General features: G+C 45.4%; 1 protein-coding gene across 2 annotated transcripts in view; it reads right to left on the bottom strand.

The window, feature by feature from the left end:
• The window catches only part of KIF5A (kinesin family member 5A), a 228,937-nt gene that overhangs the window by 70,480 nt on the left and 137,610 nt on the right, over positions 1–20,847 (bottom strand). For both annotated transcript variants that reach the window (XM_033938995.1, XM_033938996.1), the window contains exons 12-15: positions 15,639–15,814; positions 13,359–13,427; positions 10,677–10,883; positions 8,113–8,259 (exon numbers count right to left, since the gene is read on the bottom strand). In XM_033938995.1, the coding sequence (XP_033794886.1) occupies positions 8,113–8,259; positions 10,677–10,883; positions 13,359–13,427; positions 15,639–15,814 (599 nt within the window). The remainder of the gene's footprint in view (positions 1–8,112; positions 8,260–10,676; positions 10,884–13,358; positions 13,428–15,638; positions 15,815–20,847) is intronic.

Genomic DNA, 20,847 nt, shown 5'->3' on the forward strand with positions numbered 1-20,847 from the left:
GTTGGAGTGACCCGTACTCCAGTCTATCCCCGGGTAGTTGAAGTCCCCCATCACTGTTACACTTCCAGTCCTGCATTCCTGTCCAGTCCTGCATTCCTGTCGTTTTTCCTCCACTTCTGTATTTACCTGGGCCGCCTCCCCTTGAATTTTGGGCAGTTCTGTTCCCTGTGCTTCTGCTTTGCCCTCAGCCTTTACCCTCGTAGCTTTCGGTTTCCCCACATTCCCGCCACCCCACTTCCCCGCTTTTCCTCTGGGTTTTCTAGCCCTACCGGCCCCTTCCTGGGCTATCATCCCTTGAGCCTCCATTTGATCCCCCTCGCCTTGTGGCACCTCTATATTGCCCTCAGCTTTTGCCCTCGTGCCACCCAGTCCCCTTGTGTCTCCATGCCCCTTAGTCTCCTCCCAGCAAGTTCCCCTTACCTGATGTTTCCCTCGCTGTCTGATCATAAGATCCACCGGTCTCTCTACTTCCTCCTTGCAGTCAGCCCGTTCAGCATCTGTTCTGGATACTGTTGTCCGAAGCGTCAACATCAGATCAGCTGTCGGCTTTCCCCCTCTCCTCAGTTTAAAGCCCTCTCGATCTCCTTCCTCACATTGGCTGCCAGTAGTCTAGTTCCCGCTGTGCTCAGGTGCAGGCCGTCCCGCCGGTAGAGCTTACTCTTTCCCCAGAAGGACGTCCAGTTCCTCACAAAGTGGAAGCCCTCCTCCTGGCACCATCTCCTCAACCATGCATTCACAGCCTGGAGGTCTGCCTGCCTCTTTGCATCTGCTCTCGGTACAGGCAGGATCTCTGAGAATGCTATCCTCCGGGTACTCCGCTTCAGCTTTCGTCCCAAGACCCTGAACTGGTCAGTCAGTGTGGCCATGCTGAAGTTCCTCCGGCTCACATCATTTGTTCCGACGTGGATTATCACCGCAGTCTCCTCTGTCTCTGCTCCGTCCAGGATCCTCTCGATCCTATCAGTGACGTCTCGTGTCTTGGCCCCCGGGAGACAAGTCACTAGCCGGTCCTCCCTTCCTCCAGCTACGTGACTATCTACCTCTCTCAAGATCGAGTCTCCCACCACAATGGCAGACTTTCCTTTCCTCAGCAACCTCTTCTGTCTCAGGTCCGTGTCCTTGGTGTAGTGCGGTGTCTCTCCCTCGGGGTCCCGGTGAGTCACGGTCTCCTCCTCTTGCGTGGTTCCTCCGCTAGGTCCTTCCCCGGTGTCACCTTGTGGATCCTGGGTCTCGTCTGCCGACATCCATCTGTGCAGCTGCTGGTCCTGTTCCTCCACCTTCCTTCTATAGGCCTCCTCGATGAATCTCTCGAGGTCCCTCACCTGATCCACAATGGGGCCTGCTCCGTCTGTGTCCTCGGTTGACCAGCTCGTCTCCTCTGTGTTGCGCAGTCCCTCTAGTCCCTCCAGTTCCTGGACCCTGACCCTCAATCTGCCGACCTCCATCCTCAGGCTTTCCAGTTCCTGACACCGACTGCATATGTACTCCCGCCTTCCCAAGGGGAGGTAATCGTACATATTACACTCTGTGCAGTATACCGGAAAGTACCTCTGGGATCCTGGGTCCTCCATCGCTCTCGTGAAGTGCTGGTGTGCTCCTGCTGTGGGTAAGATGTGTCTTCGCTCGTGAAAACTGACGAGAAGAACGTGTTCAACCTCTCAGCTACCTCTTTATCCTCCTTAATCACTCCCTTCCTATCCCCATCGTCCAACAGCCCCACCTCCTCTCTCGCTGGTCGCTTCCCCTTTATGTAACTGAAGAATGCCTTGAAGTTTTTCGCCTCCCTGGCCAGCCCCTCTTCGTATTCCCCTTTCGCTTTTCTAACCTCTTGGTGGCATTCCTTTTGGCATTTCCTGTGCGCCTGGTGATTTTCCTCCGTTGGGTCCTTTTTCCATCTCCAGAAGGATACTTTTTTGTCATTTATTGCCCTCTTTACTTCAGTTGACATCCAAGCCGGGTCCTTTGACCGCTTGTTCTTGCAGCCTTTCCTGAAACTGGGGGTGCTTTCTGCAGGGTGTCCCTGAATAGGGTCCAGGCGCTTCCTACAGTCTCCATCCTAAAGATGTTTCTGAGCTTCCTCCCCACCATTTCCCTCATAGCAACATAGTTTCCTTTCCTGAAGTTGAGCGGAGTTGTTGCGGTCCTCCTTACTATGGGAGTCCCCCTTTCTAATTTGAATCTGATCGCGTTGTGGTCACTGTTGCCTAGTGGTCCTCCCACTTCTACCCCTCTTGCAGGCCCCCCTAATCCGTTTAGGATGAGGTCAAGAGTAGCACCCCCTCGCGTCGGTTCCCTGACTAGTTGCTCCATGAAGCAGTCCCTCACGGCTTCTACAAATCCTGTTTCCCTAGTGCAGTTGGAGTGACCCGTACTCCAGTCTATCCCCGGGTAGTTGAAGTCCCCCATCACTGTTACACTTCCAGTCCTGCATTCCTGTCTCAGTTCAGCTTCCAAGTCGTGTCCGACTCCTTCTGGCGTACCAGGTGGGCGATAGTACAGCCCCAGTTTTATGCCTGCACCCTTGTTTCCCGGCAATTTGACCCATAGCGATTCCAGCCCCTCTGCCTTCGTTGCCATATCCATCCCGACCGAGTAGATAGAGTCCTTTATATATAGTGCTATGCCTCCTCCCTTCTTGTGGGTCCTGTCCCTCCTGTAGAGCTTGTACCCCGGCAACGCCACATCCCATTGATTTTCCTCTGTCCACCAGGTTTCTGTAATTCCAATGATATCCAGGTCCTCCCCCTTGGCCACGACTTCTAGTTCACCCATCTTGGCCGTGAGGCTTCTTGCATTTGCGTATAAGCACCGCAGGTCCCGTCGTTTTTCCTCCACCTCTGCATTTACCTGGGCCGCCTCCCCTTGAATTTGAATTTCGGGCAGCTCTCCAGTTCCCTGTGCTTCTGCTTTGCCATCAGCCTTTACCCTCGTAGCTTTCGGCTTTCCCACTTTCCCGCCACCCCACTTTCCCGCTTTTCCTCAGACTATCTGAGATCAGGATCAGGAATACAGTACTATCTTTTCGGTCTGCTGTTTCAAGAAATTCTCAGAAGTGCAAACTTTAATTTCCGTCAATGAAAGGGATAAAATCTATCGGTAATATTTCCCATTCCTTCTTGTATAGGTTTACAATGATTTGGAATTAAATTCCTTGTTATATTAGAACTTTTTTCTCTCTTCAGATTTTTCATAAATTGATGAGAAACAGTTCTTGGGAAACGGTACTAAGGAGTGTTAAGTTTCCTGTTCTTTAGTAATTTAAATCATTAGTTAATTTGATTCTGTTTATTGAAATCTTATGTAAACCAAGTCGAGCCTCTATTTTTAGGAGATGACACGGTATACAAATTTAAGGCTTAGATTAGATCCTGGTTCTCATCCTTCCTGGACCAAAGACAACTAGGCGTACTGGTGAACTCGGTATTCTCAATGCTAAGAACTGCAAACTATGGGGTGCCCCAAGGCGCACTATTGTCCCCACTATTATTCAACATCTACATAAGACCAGCCCTTGAAATTGCAAAGAGGCACAGAATCCACATCCACTCCTTTGCGGATAATATACAACTCTACATCCCACTGGTCAAAGCACAGGTCACACAACTTTAGATTCTGAAGACCTGCCTTGCAGAGATAAAAGCATGGATGACAGCCATCAAACTCCAAATGAACCCATCTAAAACTGAACTATTAAGGATTCACCGAGAATCTTGCCTTGCCTCTCACCCATACATCTCCTGAGACAGCACCATTCTGGAACCCAAACACCAAGTGTCCAGCTTGGGCATCACAATGGATACTGGCCTGACTCTATTAGCCCAAATCTCCAAAGTAGTACCGCCTCCTTTTACTATCTACAACAACTAAAACCCATCTGCCATTACTTCTCTGAAACAGACTTCAACCAGCTGCTATATGCCTTTGTACTGTGCTGCCTGGACTATTGCAATGGTCACTACACAGGTCTACTGGCCAAGGAGCAACACCAACTACAGAGAGTCCAGAATGCAGCAGTGAAACTCCTACAGAACCTTGGCCTTTTCAACCACATCTCCCCTGAACTGAACCAGGCCAATTCACCAGCGCTCCATCTTCAAACAACTAACATTAGCCTTTAAATGTTTCCATGCATGGCATGACCCCCAACTACGTAGCAAGGAAATTCCCAATCATAAGCGCCTGAGCCAAGCAGAGCCTTAGGCCCCTCCCCGGTGCATCCCAGGATGCATTAAGAAGGGGAAAGCCTACCATGTTGAAGAAGCAGGCCTGTTGGCTGGAGGGTGTTGAGGGGGATTCCTAAGAGTGATGGAGCTTTTACTGTAGCGGCTTGCGATAAAGCAACAGGGGTTCTCAGTAGACAGCAGGGAAATGCAGCCACACTTGCTGGTGAAGTCCTCTGACTGAGCCTGAGTGCAGGTGCTCTCCCTAGGTATAGTAAGTTTTTGGGTTGGGTTTGTTTTTGTTTTTTAACTTACTAAGCATGTGCAGACACCTTGCCTTCTGAGCTCCTCTCCCTGCTTAGTCAGTTATATTATTAGTGTGGCTACATTCCCCTGCTGTCTACGGAAAACCCCTGTTACAGGTAAGCAACTTTGTTTTCTCTGGAGACAAGCAGGGGAAATGCAGGCACACTTGCTGGTGAATCTCTAGCTTCAAGCAGAAAATGAGAGGAGGAAATAAATTATAGCGCAAATAAATTGTGGAGGACTGATTATCCAGACTGAATATCTTGCGCTGAACTTTGGTTTAAACAATAGTGCTTAGTAAATGTATGAACTGAGGACCAAGTTGCTGTTTTGCAGATATCTTGAATTGGGATGGATTTCAAATTTGCAATTGAGGAAGCTGTTGCTCATACTTGATGTGCTCCAATCTGTCCAGGAGGAGACAGATGAGCTTTAGTATAGCAAAAAGAGATGAAATGGGCAATCCACGAGGATATAGTCAGTTTAGATACTGAGTTGCCTTGAATAGCTGAATTGAAGGAGACAAAGAGTTGATTAATGTTGCGGATAGCCGCAGTTCTGTCCAGGTAGAAAAGTAATGCTCTCCTGCAGTCCAATATGTGTAGACTTTGCTCTGCTAAAGAAGAGTGTGTGAAGGAGGAAAAAACAACGGTAAGGTTATTGATTGATTGATATAGAAATCTGTAACAACCTTTGGAAGAAATTTTGGGTGAATCCACATGAGCATCTTATTGGGGAAAAATTGGAGGTATGGATAATAAATGACTAATGCTTACAATTCACTAACTCATCTTGCAGAAGTAAGAGCCATGAGGAAGGCTGTTTTCCATGTTAGGAAAGTTAGTGTGGCAGACCTCAAAGGTTCAAAAGGATCTTTCATCAGCTGGTCCAAAACAATATTGAGGTGGAGGCTGAAGGTTAGTGAGACCTCGAAGGAAATGAGAAACTAGAGGATTGTGTGAAATTGGCTTACCATCTAAAAAGTGATGGTACACAGAGATGGCTGAAAGATGAAAGTGTACACAGAATTGGTCTTAAGGCCCGAATCTGATAAGTGCAGCAAATATGCTAAAATGTGATTGATTGGGTAGCAAAAAGGAACTTGAGCTTGGGAACATGCCCAGATAGAAAAACGTTTCCACTTAAGTTGATAAGACTTTCTTGTGGATGGGCGCCTGGCTGCAAGAAGAACCATTTTCACTGATGTAGAGACTGGGATGTCATCAAGGATTGTCTGTTCAATTTCCATGCCGTGAGACCGAGGATGCGAAGATTGGGATGCAACAGATGATCGTTCTGTTGGGAGAGGAGAGATGGATGATCCCCTAAAGGAAGTGGAGGAGAGTCGAGAAGGTTCAGGAGCATTGGATAACAGATTTGCTTGGGCCAACAAGGAGCAATAAGAATCATTTGAGCGCTGTCTCTGACAACCTTCTGAAGAACTTTGGAAATAAGTGGAATCGGTGGAAAGGCAAACAGCAGAGTGAGATTCCATGGGATGGAAAAAGTGTCTCTTGCGATTTCACGAGAGGCAGGACTTAGGAAACAATACTTGGTGCATCGAGTGTTGACTTCAGAAGCAAAAAGGTCTATTGCAGGGGTGCCCCATTGTTGAAAAATGTGTTGTACCACTTCTGGATTTAAAGTCCACTCGTGAGGATTGATTTTGCAGCTGAGGGAGTCTGTAATGATATTCATTTTTCCTGGAATGCATACCACTTGTAATTCTGTGGAAAGAGAGAGAGCAATGGTTCACAGATGGTAAGCTTCTTTGCAAAAGGGAAGGGACCCCGAGCTCCCTTGCTTGCTTAGATAGAACATTGCTACTTGGTTGTCTGTTTGGATAAATAGAGGCGTGTTGCGAATCCAAGGGCAGAATGCTTGAAGAGCATAATAGATTACTCAAAGTTCCAAAAGATTTATGTGAAAGTGTTGTTCTGTTTCTGACCACTGATCTTGAGTCATCTGTTGTAATGGTGAATAGAGGAGGAGGAGGCTGGAATGGACATCCTCGTTGAAAGAATGGAGAGAGAATCCACCAGAAGCTTTGACTCCAGCTGGTAGAGGAACTAAGGTTGCTAATGACTGAGTTCGCTGAGTCCAACTCAACTTGAGATGCCATTGCAGGGGTCGCATTTGCAGTCTTGCATGTGGTACCAAAGCAAGGGACGCTGGCATGTGACCTAAGAGGCTTAGAATGCTGCGCACTGGAAGAGTGTAAGATTGTCACATCTGATTTACTAGAGTGATAATTGCTTGATGATGTTTTTCTGGAAGATAGGCTCTTGCAGTAACTGTATTGAGACGTGACCCAATAAATGTGAGACAACGAACAGGTTAGAGTTTTGGTTTGTCGATGTTGATTATGAAACTCGGCGCTTGTAGGGAATGCACTGTGGTTTGAATGGTGAGAAGCAGCTGCTCCCTGGAGTGTGCTACTAGGAGCCAGTCATCTAGGTAAGGAAATACCATGTGGTATTGTCTCCACAGGTCAGCTGCTACCACCGCCAAATACTTCGTGAAGACTCGAGGTGCTGATGATAGGCTGAAGAATAGTACTTTGTACTGGTAATGGTTGTTGAGGAACATAAATCGTAGAAATTTCCAGTGGGAAGGATGAATGGGGTTGTGGGTATATGCATCTTTGAGGTCCAATGCGGCTTACCAATCATCTTTTCAGAGAATTGAGAGTATTGCTGGAAGTGAAATCATCTGGAATTTCTCTGTTTTGAGGCAGGCATTTAAGGGTCAAAGGTTGAGTATAGGTCAAAAACTAAGAATAGGTGTAAGCGGAAGGAGTTGAAAAACCAAATTGCTTATGGTCTCTTGAACGTTGCTTCTGAGCATATGAGGAAAATTGCGATCTCAGAGAAGTAGCTCTGATATAAGGAGTAAAACGCCTTTGAGGATAATATTGTTGAAAAAATTGCTGTTGATATGATCTACGATAAGAAGCAGCAGTGGAAGATCTGCAAAAAGGCTGGGACTGATCCTGAGGTCCTGAGGATGTGTGAGAGCTCATGCATGGCTGTAGCCTTCACTTTCTCACCACAAGACTATCTCACAGACAGGGGACATCTGCCAATCTGTCATGGAGATCTACTCTAAGGTCTGAGACTTTGAGCCAGGCTGTGTGGTAAGCCGCAATTGCAACCACTACAGTTCTAGATCACATTTGGAGATCCAGAAAGAGAGAGAGGAAACAGCCCTCTTCCTTTGATGATATGACTCCATTTTGGGTCCCAGCTTACAGTTTAGGAACCACTGAACTAGATTCTTCTATGTCTATCTTAAAATAATCAATCATAACATCATCTTCTTGTACACTATACCCTCTTACAGATATTAAATGGTCTCATGTGTAACAATGACATTTGGCTGGCCAGTGCTTTCATCATAATTTCTTATTGGATTAAAGTCAGTGGCGGAGCAAGGGTGAGAGGCACCTGGGGCAGTGGCAACCTTCCCCCCCTCTTCTCTGCCTCCTCCTGCCACGTGTGCGCCACTTCCTTTGCCCCGTACCTCTGTAACATTCCTGGCACGCACACACCCCTACTATGCCACTGATTAAAGTATATAGTGCTAAATGACAACACTATAAATGTACACCTGTAAAAGTCATGATTCCACATGGAAGCTCACTCACCAGTTTAAACTCTCCATTGCCCACAATGGCACTAAATTCGCTCAGATCCTTCATTAGGCCATTCAACACATCTGCAATCCTCTTGCGCTGATGGGTACTGAACTCCTGCATCCGTTGTAGCTCTGTCTCCAAGGCTAGCACTGTGGCCTGTTGGAAAAGAATTAATTTCAGTGAGTCATATTCAATGGATGGCATTCATCTTACAGATGCCCACCTTTATTTATTTGATGATGACTTACCATTTCAAATGTGTCTTTCAGCCAAACAGTAACCCAAAATGTTTTAAAATAAAATTCTTCAGCCGCATTTGGGGTAAATAGCCTGGCAACATAAGGCCTCCATAGCGGAGAGGACTGAGTAACAAATTATTAATATTATCAATGTATTATTAATTACAGTTGGGAAAATCAAAGAGGTTGAAGATAGGAGCTGAGTTTTTCTGCCACAACCTGCCGTAATCCCTTTATATTTTAAATTCAAATGTATTCATCACTTCCTCAACTTCGCTTTGGTCTTATCAAGTTAAGCAGTATATTAAAATTTTAATAAGCATACACTTTGGTGTGCTATAAGGTTCAGTTCTTGGGCCTGTTCTTTTTAATATATTTGTAAGCAATATTGCTGAAGGGCTGTCTGGTAAGGTTTGGCTCTTTTCTGATGATACCAGAATCTGCAATAGAGTAGACACTCCCGATGGTGTGGATAACATAAGGAAGGACCAAGTGAAGCTTGAAGAATAGTCCAAAATTTGGCAGATAGATCTAATGCTAAGAAATACAGGGTCATACATTTGGCCTGCAAAATGCTGAGGGAACGGTACAGTTCAGGGGGAGAAAACTTTTGTGTAGACAAGAGGAGCATTACTTGGGTGTGATCATATATGATGATCTTAAGGTGGCCAAACAGGTAGAAAAGATGACAGCGAAAGTTAGGAGTCTCATTGCGTGAATGAGGTGATGGTGCAGGGAGCAGGGTTTTAGATTTTTAGGAATTTGACAACATACTAGGGAAGAGGGAGCCTATTCCGTAAAGATGGGCTCCACCTTATGTAGGGTGGAACCAGGCTGCTAGCATCAACATTTAAAAATATGATAAGATCACGGTAGATGTGAATCACTTGTTCACCTTTTCCAAAAATACTAGGACTAGGAGGATATGCGATGAAGCTACTAATTAGTAGATTTAAAACAAAATGGAGAAAATATTTCTTCACACAACATATAATTAAACTCTGGAATTTGTTGCTGGAGAATCAGCTTAGCAGGGTTTAAAAAAGGCTTGGATAATTTCTTAAAAGAGAAGTCCATAAGCCATTATTGAGATGGCTTTGAGAAATCCACTGCTTATTCCTAGGATAAGCAGCATAAAATCTGATTTACTACTTGGGATCTAGCTAGGTACTTGGAACATGGGTTGGCCACTGCTGAAAACAGGATACTGAGCTTGATGGACCTTTGGTCTGTCCCAGTATGGAAATTCTTATAGTCTGATGCTTGGGTACATATGGAGCGGAATGGTCAGTAGGAAAAAGAAGGTAATGATACCCCTGTATAAGACTCTTATTGAGACTTCATTTAGAATATTGTGTACAATTCTGGAGACTGTATCTTCAAAAAGATATAAACAGGATGGAATTGGTCCAGAGGACAACTTCTAAAATGGTCGGTACTCATTATAAAACATATGGGGACAGACTTAAAGATCTCAATATGTATACCTTTGTATTCTTTTCTTTAAAAACATTGTATTTCGCACCCTCTTTCCTTATGTATCTAGTAGTATGTTTTTTTTTATATTCCCTGTATTTGCTTTTTAAATTTCTTCCTATTTATTTTTATTGTAAACTGCTCAGACATCTGATGAGTGGTATATCAAAATTTGAATAAACTTGATATGATAGAAATGTTTAAATACCTACATGACAGACAAGTCTCAACTGAAAGGAAACTCTACAATGAGGAGGCATAGAATTAAGATGAAAGGGGATAGACTCAGAAGTAACCTTGGAAAATGCTTTTTCATGTAAAGAGTGGTGAATGTGTGAAATGGCCTTTGGTGGAGGTGATGGAGACAAAAAATATATCTGAATTCAAGAAAGCTTGGGATGAGTACATTGGATCTTTAAGGAAGAGAAAAGGATAGTAGATGGCTTGGACAGGCAGACTAGATAGGCCATATGTTCTTTATATGCCTTCATACTTCTATCATTAAACACTATAGAGTACATCATCAACAATGCATCAATTCATATAGGAATACTTTTACAAGGAAGCCATAATTAAAGGTCACTGAGAAAATACAAACTGTGGAATCATCACTCTATCAAAGACATTAGGGACAGTCTTACCTTCTTCAGGGATACCTTGAGCAAGGTTGGTGTTAGACATGTTGGGGCCCAGAACAGAAGCCTGGAAGAGGTCTCAAGTACAATATCAGGCTGGTACTGCTTCATTTTTTGATAGACTTGGAGTCCTCTGTAGCATGGGGCCCTAATTTACCATTTTCTGTGAAACTCTGGGACATGGACTCACCATCTTATGAGAATTTTGGGGACATGAACTCACCATTTTCTGGGAGAGCTCATCTGTAAGGATCTTGTTCTGTTGGTTCTTCTCATCTACCTCCTGGGACTTCTGGTCATAGTTTACAGCCAGTTCCTCCAAAGCTTGCAGTACCTCTTTCACCTCTTCTTTGGCACAATCATTCTCGGACTGCAGGTGGCTCAACTCTGTCTGCACTTTCTCACTGTCACCCCGTGTGGAGAATAGAAGCTGGTTGAAGAGCACACAAACACCATCCTGTCACTAATTGCTAGAATGTGAAGCAAAATACTTCATCGAAGTACTGAGCTACTTCCTCAAACACATATAAATGGACATACGGTGCTGCTTTTCTTTATGAGATTACAATGACAATCCATTCAAGCTTGGAGCACAGCTAAGACTAGACCCTCTGTCCTGAAAAACTGGAGCCAGCAAATGCCCCTATACCCAGCCTTCTCTTCATAAGAATGCAGGAACATGGCAGAAGGTTACTGATGGTCAAAAGACCAGTGTGATGATTTAGACTTGTTGAGTATGAGTCTAACTAATCCTTAATATTATATGTAATCATCTCTGGGAAAAACATGACTAAAGTCTAGTTAGACTTTAGTCATGTTTTCCCAGAGACCATCACATTATACCTTCATCACATTTTATTTACTGAAATGTTAATTACATTTTCATCACATCCAACCCAGATTAAAAAAGGAAAGTGTTCTCTCCTGTTATAGTGGAACACTACCGGCCCGATATTCAAAAGATTTCTGCTTCCAACTTTGAGTTATGTTCCTAACTTGGCTTCTTTGAAAATTTACTAGGGCTGATGGACTAATTTAATTGAAAAAATGTGGATGGAAACAGGAGAGGATTTAAAGTAGGGGGATAAACAGTAAGGGGGTAGATACCGTATATACTTGAATATACACTGAGATTTTGGGGCCACAAAATGGAGGTCTCAATTTATATTCGGGTCAGTGCCCACCAGCTCCCTCCCGGACCTGTTGCAGGCCTCTCTCGAGGCTGCTGTAAGTCCTGGTGGTCCAGCAGCGGGCCGGGACAGGTGGTATTCTCTCCCACCTCCTGTCCTAGTTGACTCTTACAAATCTCACCTCTCTCCCACCTCCCAGACTTTGAAAAAAGCTACCTTTAAAGTCCTAGTAATCCAGCGGTGAACCTAAGCAGAAGCAATCTTCCTATACTCCTGTCCCTTGCAGAGCCGCTGACTGAAATAGCTGCCTTGAGTTCTCATGGCAACCTTGTAAGACCTCGGGAACTTACAAGGTTGCTGTGAGAACTCGCAGCAGCCATTTCAGGTAGCGGCTCTTCATGGCGCTGGAGCTTAGGAATATCACTCCTGCCTCGGTTCACTGCTGGATCACCAGGGCTTTAAAGGTAGGTTTTTTTAAAATTCTGGGAAGTGGGCAGGAAATGAGATGTGTCAGAGCTGGCTGAGACAGGAGGGATCCCTCCTGTCCCGGCCCATGGCTGAACCACCAGGGCTTACGGCAGGCCCAGGGGAGATTTGCAAAGCAGCAAGGGAGGGAGAAGGGGACTGGGTGCAGAACCTGGCAGGGCAGGGCACTTGAATATAACCCCCTGGTTTATATTGAGTCAATCTTTTTTCCTCCTTTTTTGGGGGAAAAAGATCATCTTGGTTTATATTTGGATCAGTTTATATTTGAATACATATGGTATTCAGCCTGTAGCAGTCAGCATTCGTTTGGCCACCACTGGCTTTATCCTGGATATTCAATACATGGCCATGTACAGGCACCGGCATTGAATATCCAAGTATACGCAGCTGGTTAACACTTATGTAGTTAAGTGCAATATTCAGAACTGAGATGCATAAAGATAAGACTGTGTTGTATGTGGTCCTATTTATTATTACCTTATGCAGTTAAGACTTGAATATTGAGCTCTGCCACCAAACCACCCACAAAATAGTGGTTTCAGCTTAGGTGCTATACCAGTATATTCAGCGTCACTGGTTAAGCAGCTGAATATGCCCAGTTTGCCCTGGACAAGTGATTTAAAGGCAGGAGCTGTTTCTGGCCATTTAAATTGCTTTAAATATTGACACCGCCCCCCCCCCCCCCCCCCCCCCAGGAGTTTAGCACTGATTTTCAGCACTAGGCTCATAAATCTAAACAAATTAATAAAATCCCCACATTTATCACCATAACTTTGAGTTTCTAAACAAAAATGATTTTTGGCTGAAAACTTATGCTGATAAATTTTGCTGAGACTAGGGCAGTAATTTAGAAACACAGCTTTATTTCAATATCAAACCTTTACTTTTTAATTTGTTGAAAGATTATGTTTTCATACTAAGGAAGGTTCATCCAACAGCTCCAGGTCATCAGAGAGAGACTGAGTCAATCCTAGTTGTGCGCCCAGTGCAGTTATGGGCTTCTAGTTCTTTTCCTTACAAAAACTTGAACTACAACTTCTTAGGTTCATTGGGATAAAACTTGTACTGACTCAGCCTGCCTCTTATCACATGGAGCTATCTGGTAGCCCTTTAACAGGGTTAAATGATTCACCACCAGGTCTGAAACACTAGATGTTCCCTCTGATCTCTCCTTTGCAGCTTACAGCAATTAGGAGATGGGATATCTGCAGCTTGAAACTGCCCTGATAGCCCTTCTCCTGCTCTGATCTATGTTGTACAAATGTCCAAGACTTTGGGGCTATTTGTACCTCTTCCTGGTCCAACATCTGCTGATTGAGCTTCTCCACCAGCTGACTCTGTTGGTTGATCTCATCATCCTGCAAAGGAAGAAAGAAATGATAGAATTTAACTTATTCAGAGGAGGAAGAGAAAGGAGAACCTTCTTCTTCTATGCTCTTATCTGACATTAAGACAGTGAAATGGCTAGAGATGCGGCATTGGGAAGAATGAATTGCGAGCAGCAAAAGGAGGGTTGGGAATGGACTTGAGACTCTAGACAGGAACAGAATGAGATAAGACCTGGTCTGTTGTAAAGGATGGCTCCTCCTTTTCTTCTCTGGCTCAAGAATAACAATCATAAAATCCATTTGGGTCAAGTGAACAATCTGCTGGAAAATCCGGTGGCATTATCTATGACACTGTGTTATTTGGTACTGCAATGAGAACTAAGAGTCAAATCTCTTCTAATAATAATAAATTTTTGTTCATTATGACAGAAGTTGCCATACAGCAAATTATGAAAAATTGGGATCGTCTGAACTATAACTTTTGGTGGAATTTGTTATGCCAAATCTTTAAAATGGAGTGGGCAATAGCTATACAACAGGGACATTTTAAGAAATTTAGGGATGTATGGGAGCCATTAACAAAATACTGTACAGAATGAGTATAATTTTTTTTCCCCCTTTTTTACATACATGTCCAGAGTGGGGAGGAGGGAGGGAATACTCTACGATTTCTTATGCTTAAGAACACATTTGGGGTATATGGGAGGGGGGATATTTGATGTGAGTTTGAATTTGATGGTATAGTAAGTGATGTTAAAGTAGAAAATGATTGTATTTTATGTTACACTTATTGAAAGTTTAAAAATGAATAAAGATTAAAAAAAGAATAACAATCATATTACATATTTTCCAATGAAAGTACCGTATTTTCTCGCATATAACGCGCGCGTTATACGTGGTTTTTACAAACCGCGCATACCCTTGCGCGTTATACGCGTGAGCGCGTTGTACAAAAATTTTTTTACATAGTTCCCCCCCCCCCCTCCCCGATTCATCACCCGGAAGGAGCGCTCGCACTCCCACCCCGAAGGACCGCTCGCATCCCCACCCGAAGGACCGCTCGCACCCCCACAGCCTCCCCCCTCCCCCATGGAGAAGCTGTCTACCTTGTTTCCGGATGCCAGCCCAGCTGCTTCCTCTGCCGGCGGTCCTGCCCCTTCTCAGAGCCCTGTGCTGCGCTGCTTCCTCTTCAGGCGGTCCCGCCCTTTCTCTGATGTCAGAGAAAGGGCGGGACCGCCGGAAGAAAAAGCAGCACAGCAGGGCTCAGAGAAGGGGCGGGACCGCTGGCAGAGGAAACAGCTGGGCTCGCTGGCATCCGGAAACAAGGTAGACAGCTTCTCCATGGGGAAGGGGGGGGGGAGGCTGTGGGGGTGCGAGCGGTTCTTCGGGTGGGGGTGCGAGCGCTCCTTCGGGGTGGGGGTGCGAGCGGTCCTTCAGGGTGGGGGTGCGGGTGCGTGCGAGCGGTCCTTCGGGGTGGGGGTGCAAGCGGTCCTGCGGGGGGAGGGGGGGTGAATCGGACGTCGGGGGGGGGCATCAGGCTTTCAGGGTAGGGAAAGGACTTCAAGGAGGAAAGGAGAGTCGGGGCGGGTGAAAACAGAGTCAGGGTCTCCAGAGGAGAGTCGGGGCGGGCGAAAGGAGAGTCGGGCAGCATGCGCGGTATACGGGTGTGCGCGGTATATAAAAATTTATGTACATAAATATGTGTTTTTTGCGCGCTATACCCGTGTGCGCGTTTTACACGGGTACGCGTTATCTATGTGAAAATACGGTAATGTGATTGCTCTGAGGAACTAGGAATTATTTTACCAGTCAAACAGATAAGCTCATACTGAGCCAAAAGACTAAAAGTCAATCCGCCCGCTATTCAGTGCTACTAGCCAGCCAGGAACAGCCAGCTAAATAGCACTTAGCCACCTCAGTGCTAATATTCAGCATGAGATGGCCACTGAATATTAGCGCTTAGCATCTAGTGGATAGCCAGCTCTGTCACACGACTTAACCAGCTATCCATAAAATTCAGACCCATTGGCTGGCTAAGTCAAGTGGTCAAATCAAGCTGCTTAAATAACTGGTCTATCTTTGACCACTATAAAAGTAGTTGGCCAGTGCTGAATATTGACATGGCCAACTAAGTTTTTAGCGGCCAAAAATAGACCAGATATTCAATGTCGGTCACCGTCATTAAATATCCGGAATCAGCACTGACTAACTCCCACAGTCTGAACATTGGTCCCAATATACCTTATCATCCAGCTGCTTATACATCTTTCGGATCTCCTCCTCATACTTCTGCCTCTCCTCCTCAGAGATCCGAATGACTATGGATGAGTTGTTGTCATTAATGGGTGTCTCATCACAAGTGTCCAGAACCAGCTTCTCATCATCACTTAGCTGCTCCGTTTCTGGAACATTCTCTCCTGTGATACAGCCACAAAGAATGACTTACACATTCGTTTTTCTAATTTAAAAAAAATTATATTCCACACAATTCCACAGTGTTAGCAGCATTACTCAGTGAATGCTGTAGTACACTAGATTCTGGGCAATACTGCAGTTTCATTGGATTTAACCCAGCATTCAAACTAATTGATGAATCATTGCTCTTCAAACATCTGGAATCTACTGGAATTAAGATAATGGTATTGCAATGGTTTTTATCTTTTCTGACTGGAAAAGAAAAGTGAAGGATTTGAATTCCAAATTTTTTTCCTTATGTTACGGTTTACCATAGAGTTCCATTCTGTCATTGATCTTATTTGATATTGTTTTGAGCCCATTCCCCCAGATATTCAGCGGGGCTTAGCCAGCTGGGAACTGCATCCAGCCAGCCAAGTCCCGTTTGGCCAGCTACCTGTCAATATTCAGTGGGAGATAGCCAGCTGGCTGGCTAAGTTAGATGGCCAGACAGATCTGCCTAAAAGGCTGGTCTATCTTTGGCTGTTAGTCTCAGCCACCAGCCAATGAAAATCAGCTTGGCTGGCTAAGTGTGAACTGTAGACCTTTGCCCTGGATATTCAAAAGGCCTTATACACTGTCATGAATGAAAATCGGCTTGGCTGGCTAAGTGTGAACTGTAGACCTTTGCCCTGGATATTCAAAAGGCCTTATACACTGTCATGTTCCATTTGGGTTTAACGCACAAGAAAGGCCTCTGTTAAGTTCAGATTTTACCACAGGAAAATGGCCCCCTATGTTTTCAGCTGAAAATGTATGTTAAAAGTAATGCTTATAAATTTAGGCCTGCCATTCATTTACCTGAATTTATGTTTAATTTATGAGCCTAGTGCTGAAAATCAGTGCTAAGCTTTTTTCTTCCTGCTTTAAATCCCCCCTGTTGCCACCCACTTTTTATGCTCCTAAATTTAGGAATTTAGTGAAATTTTGAGTATAAACTTAGGCCCTCAGCTCTAGTAAATTTTCAAAGAAGCCAAGCTAGGAATATAACTCTTAAGTTGGAAACAAAAATCCTTTGACTGTTGGGCCCTTGGCTTGTAGACATAGGGGGTAATATTCAGCCTGCAGCAGTAAGTGGCTTGTAAGATGCTCACTAGAGAATGACACAGTGAAAAAATTGGTCCCTGTCACCGCCCCGTCCCCGTCTCACCATCCCCGTCACCGCCCCGTCCCCGTCTCACCATCCCCATCACCGCCCCGTCCCCGTCTCACCATCCTCTTCACCGCCCCGTCACCGCCACTGCCACCCCATTCACCGCCCCGTCACCGCCACTGCAATCCCATTCACTTTTCTTTATTTACGTATAAAGGAAACATTCTTTAAAACTTTAAAACTTAGTTAAATATTAGTTAATAACTATACAAAAACAAAACACGCAGAGAAAAAATTAATTAATATAAATTCTCAAAACTGACACATTTTGATCACTAAATTTAAAATAGTTATTTTTCATACAGTTTTTCAATCACTAATCTTCCACCACCCCTGGGGCTAGCAATGCAAAAATAAACACGACATGTACTTTAAATGCTTACAATGTTAGCCTATATGGTAAGAAGACGCGGCCGCTGTACCTAATCGCGGCAAAGATCTCCCTGCCGTGATTAGCATAGTGACCGCGGCTACGGCTGCAAGTCTCCCCTCCCCCCAGCGATCACGGCAGGAGGGCACCCAACCCCTCCTGTAGAACCCCCAACGGCCCTCCCGACAATCGCAGCAGAAGGGTACCCAACCCCTCCTGCCGGTCCTCCCAATGGCCTCCCCTAAGATCGCCGGCAGGAGGGTACCCAACCCCTCCTGCTGGACCCCCCCCCAACGAACCCTCCCACCCCGGAACCCCCTTAGTCTTACTTTCCAAGTTGGACCGGACGGCTCCTCACACGTATGGCCAGCAGGCTTGCCTCCGTCCAAATGAGGCGGGCCCGCCCCTACCCTGCCCAACCCACAGGATCCTAGGGCCTGATTGGTCTAGGCACCTAAAGCCACTCCCGCTATAGGAGGGGCCTTAGGTGCTTGGGCCAATCAGGCCCTAGGATCCTGTGGGTTAGGCAGGGGAGGGGAGGGGCGGGCCCGCCTCATTTGGACGGAGGCAGGCCTGCTGGCCAGACGAGCGAGGAGCTGTCCGGTCCAACTTGGAAAGTAAGACTAAGGGTGGTGTTTCGGGATGGCGGGGTTTGTTGGGGGAGGGACCGGCAGGAGGGGTTGGGCACCCTCCTATTGGCGATATAGGGGGCCGTTGGGGGTGCCGGCAGGAGGGGTTGGGCACCCTCCTACCAGTGAGGGCGATCGTCGGGGGGGGCGGGTTCTATTGGCAGGAAGGGTTGATCTGACAAATGAGGAGCACGGTGAAAACACAGGTAAATAGCGGTTCCTAGAAGGGGGGACATTGGCCTGCGGGGACAAATCTATTCACCGTTTTTGCGGTCGGTGAAAGGATTTGTCCCCGCGTCTGCGGCGATTTGCTAATGAGGTCACCATAACCCGCAGCCAAACCGCAGCCACGCAGCGGTTCGCTGCGGGGATCGCTCCCCGTGTCATTCTCTAATGCTCACAGCTGAATCTAATCTAATCTTTAGTCTTATATACCGGGTCATTCCCAGAGGGACTCAAAACGTAACAAAACGTAATCTTAGGAACGTTGATAAACAACAATAGAAGAGGGAGAGTCAGTAAATGTCAACATACAGTTGTCGACTAGGGAGTTATCAGTAAGATATTTTGTAAACATACGTTTTCAAGGTTTTTCTAAAGCAGGTCAGCGAAGAAAGAGTTCTAATAACTGAAGGAAGAACATTCCAGATTTTCACCATAGTAAATGGCAAAGAATGTGAAAGCCTACCTAAAGTTTGAATCCCTTTAATGAAAGGGAATTTTAATTTAAATTTATGTATATTCCTCATAGATTGAAGATGATAAGAATTAAAAGAAAGAGGAAATAGCCAAGATATTTACTGCCAGGGCCTGAATGGCTTTCGACATTGAATATTCAGGTATGTATGACAACACAGAAGTTATACAAACACTGGACAACATTATGACTAGTGCCCAGTAAACTCGGCAGATAAACTTACTACTACTAGTATTAATTATTTCTAGAGCACTACCAGACATGCGGTTCTGTATAGTCAAAAATCAGAAAGTCCCTGCTTGAAAGAGCTTACAATATAAACAGACATGACACAAACAGGATTCCAGGATGGGGATACAGTTAGGGGGATGGTTAGAGTGGTGAACAGTGGGCAGAGGGGAGTAGGGTTATGGATTAAAGGCTAAATCAAAAAAGTGGGTTTTCAGACTGTTTTTAAACAAGATAAGGGAAGGGGCATGACAGACTAACTCAGGTAGTTTATTCCAGGCATAAGAGGCAGCTAGATGAAAGGAATGAAGTCTTGAATTGGCAGTGGAGGAGAAGGGTACTGATAAAAGCAGCTAATCTGAGGAATGGAGTTCTTGGGGAGGTGTATATGGAGAGATAAGAGAGGAGAGATACTGAGGGGCTGCAACATGAACACATTTGTAAGTTAGTAATAGGAGTTTGAACTGTATGAGGAGGCAGATAGGGAGCCGGTGGAGTGATTTGAGGAGAAGGGTAAGGTGAGTGTAATGAGGTTGGCAGAAGATAAGTTGTGCAGCTGAGTTTTGTACAAGGGGGAGAGGTGGTTCAGCAGGAGATCTGTTAGAAGTAAATTGCAGTAATTACGAGATTGTGGACAAGGGTTCTGGGTAATATGCACAGAGAGGAGGCAAATTTTGGCAATGTAAAGATAGAAGCGACAGGTTTGAATGTGCATAGAAAATAAGAGTTCAGAGTCGAAGATGACTCCAAAGTTGCGAGAAGAAGAGACTGGAACAATAATAGTATTATTTACAGAGATGGAGAATGGACAGAGAGGAGCAGAGGATTTAGGAAGAAAGAGGAGCAGCTCAGTCTTGGACACATTTAGGTGGTGGTGAGACATCCAGGCAGCAATGTCTGCCAGAAAATCTGAGACTTATTCTTGGACTTTATGTGAAATTTTGGGTCTAAGAGGTAGATCTGGGAGTCATCAGCATATAGGTGATACTGGAAGCTATGGGAGGAGATCAGGTCACCGAGGGAAGAGCTGTAGAGAGAGAAAAGAAGAGGTCATAAGACAGAACCCTGGGGTATGCCAACTGCTATCGGGATATCAGCAACGGAGGACCCACCAATGCATACACTAAAGGTGTGATGGGAGAGGTAGGAAGCAAACCAGGAGAGGACAGATTCACAGAATCCAAGCGGGGACAGCGCATCAAGGAGTCAGCAGCGATTAACAGTATCAAAGGCAGCAGACAAGAAGGATGAGGATCAAGTAAAGGCCCTTAGATCTGGCCAATAACAGGTCACTGCAGACTTTGGTGGGGGGCAGTCTCTGTGGAGTGTTGGGGGCGAAAGTCTGATTGTAGAGGATCAAGAATTTGTTGATATGAAAGGAAGTCAAGGCAACGACGGAGTACAGCATACTCAAGTAGCTTGGATAGGAACAGAAGAAGGGAGACAGGGTGATAGTTGGGCAGGCAGATGAGGTCCAGCAAGGGTTTTTTGAGAAGCGGCTTAACCACCGCATGTTTGAAAGCATCAGGGACAATTGAAGTGGAAATGGATAGGTTGAGGATATGGCAGATGGGAGGGATAACAGTATGTGAGATGGGCTCAAGTAGAGGGGTGGGAATAGAGTCTGAGGGGCATGTAATAGGCTTGGCTGAGAACATAAGTTGTGTAGTTTCTTCCTCTGTGATTTTAGAGAAGGAAGAAAAGTCAGCAGTAGTTGACAAAGGGTCGAGAGGGTGGGACCAGACAAGGGGAGCTTCCTGAATTGTTTGGGAGAAAGAAGAAGGGGTGGTGTGAGCTTGAAGGTTAGGAGAGTAGAAGGTAGATGCAGTGAATTCAAAGGTGATTTTGCGAACCTTGTCATGGAAGTATTCAGCCATTCTCTGGGGAGAGAAAGAGAAGAAGGGATCGGGGGGGGGGGG

The sequence above is a fragment of the Geotrypetes seraphini genome, chromosome 3 (genome assembly GCF_902459505.1).
Source record: "Geotrypetes seraphini chromosome 3, aGeoSer1.1, whole genome shotgun sequence".
NCBI lineage: Eukaryota > Metazoa > Chordata > Amphibia > Gymnophiona > Dermophiidae > Geotrypetes > Geotrypetes seraphini.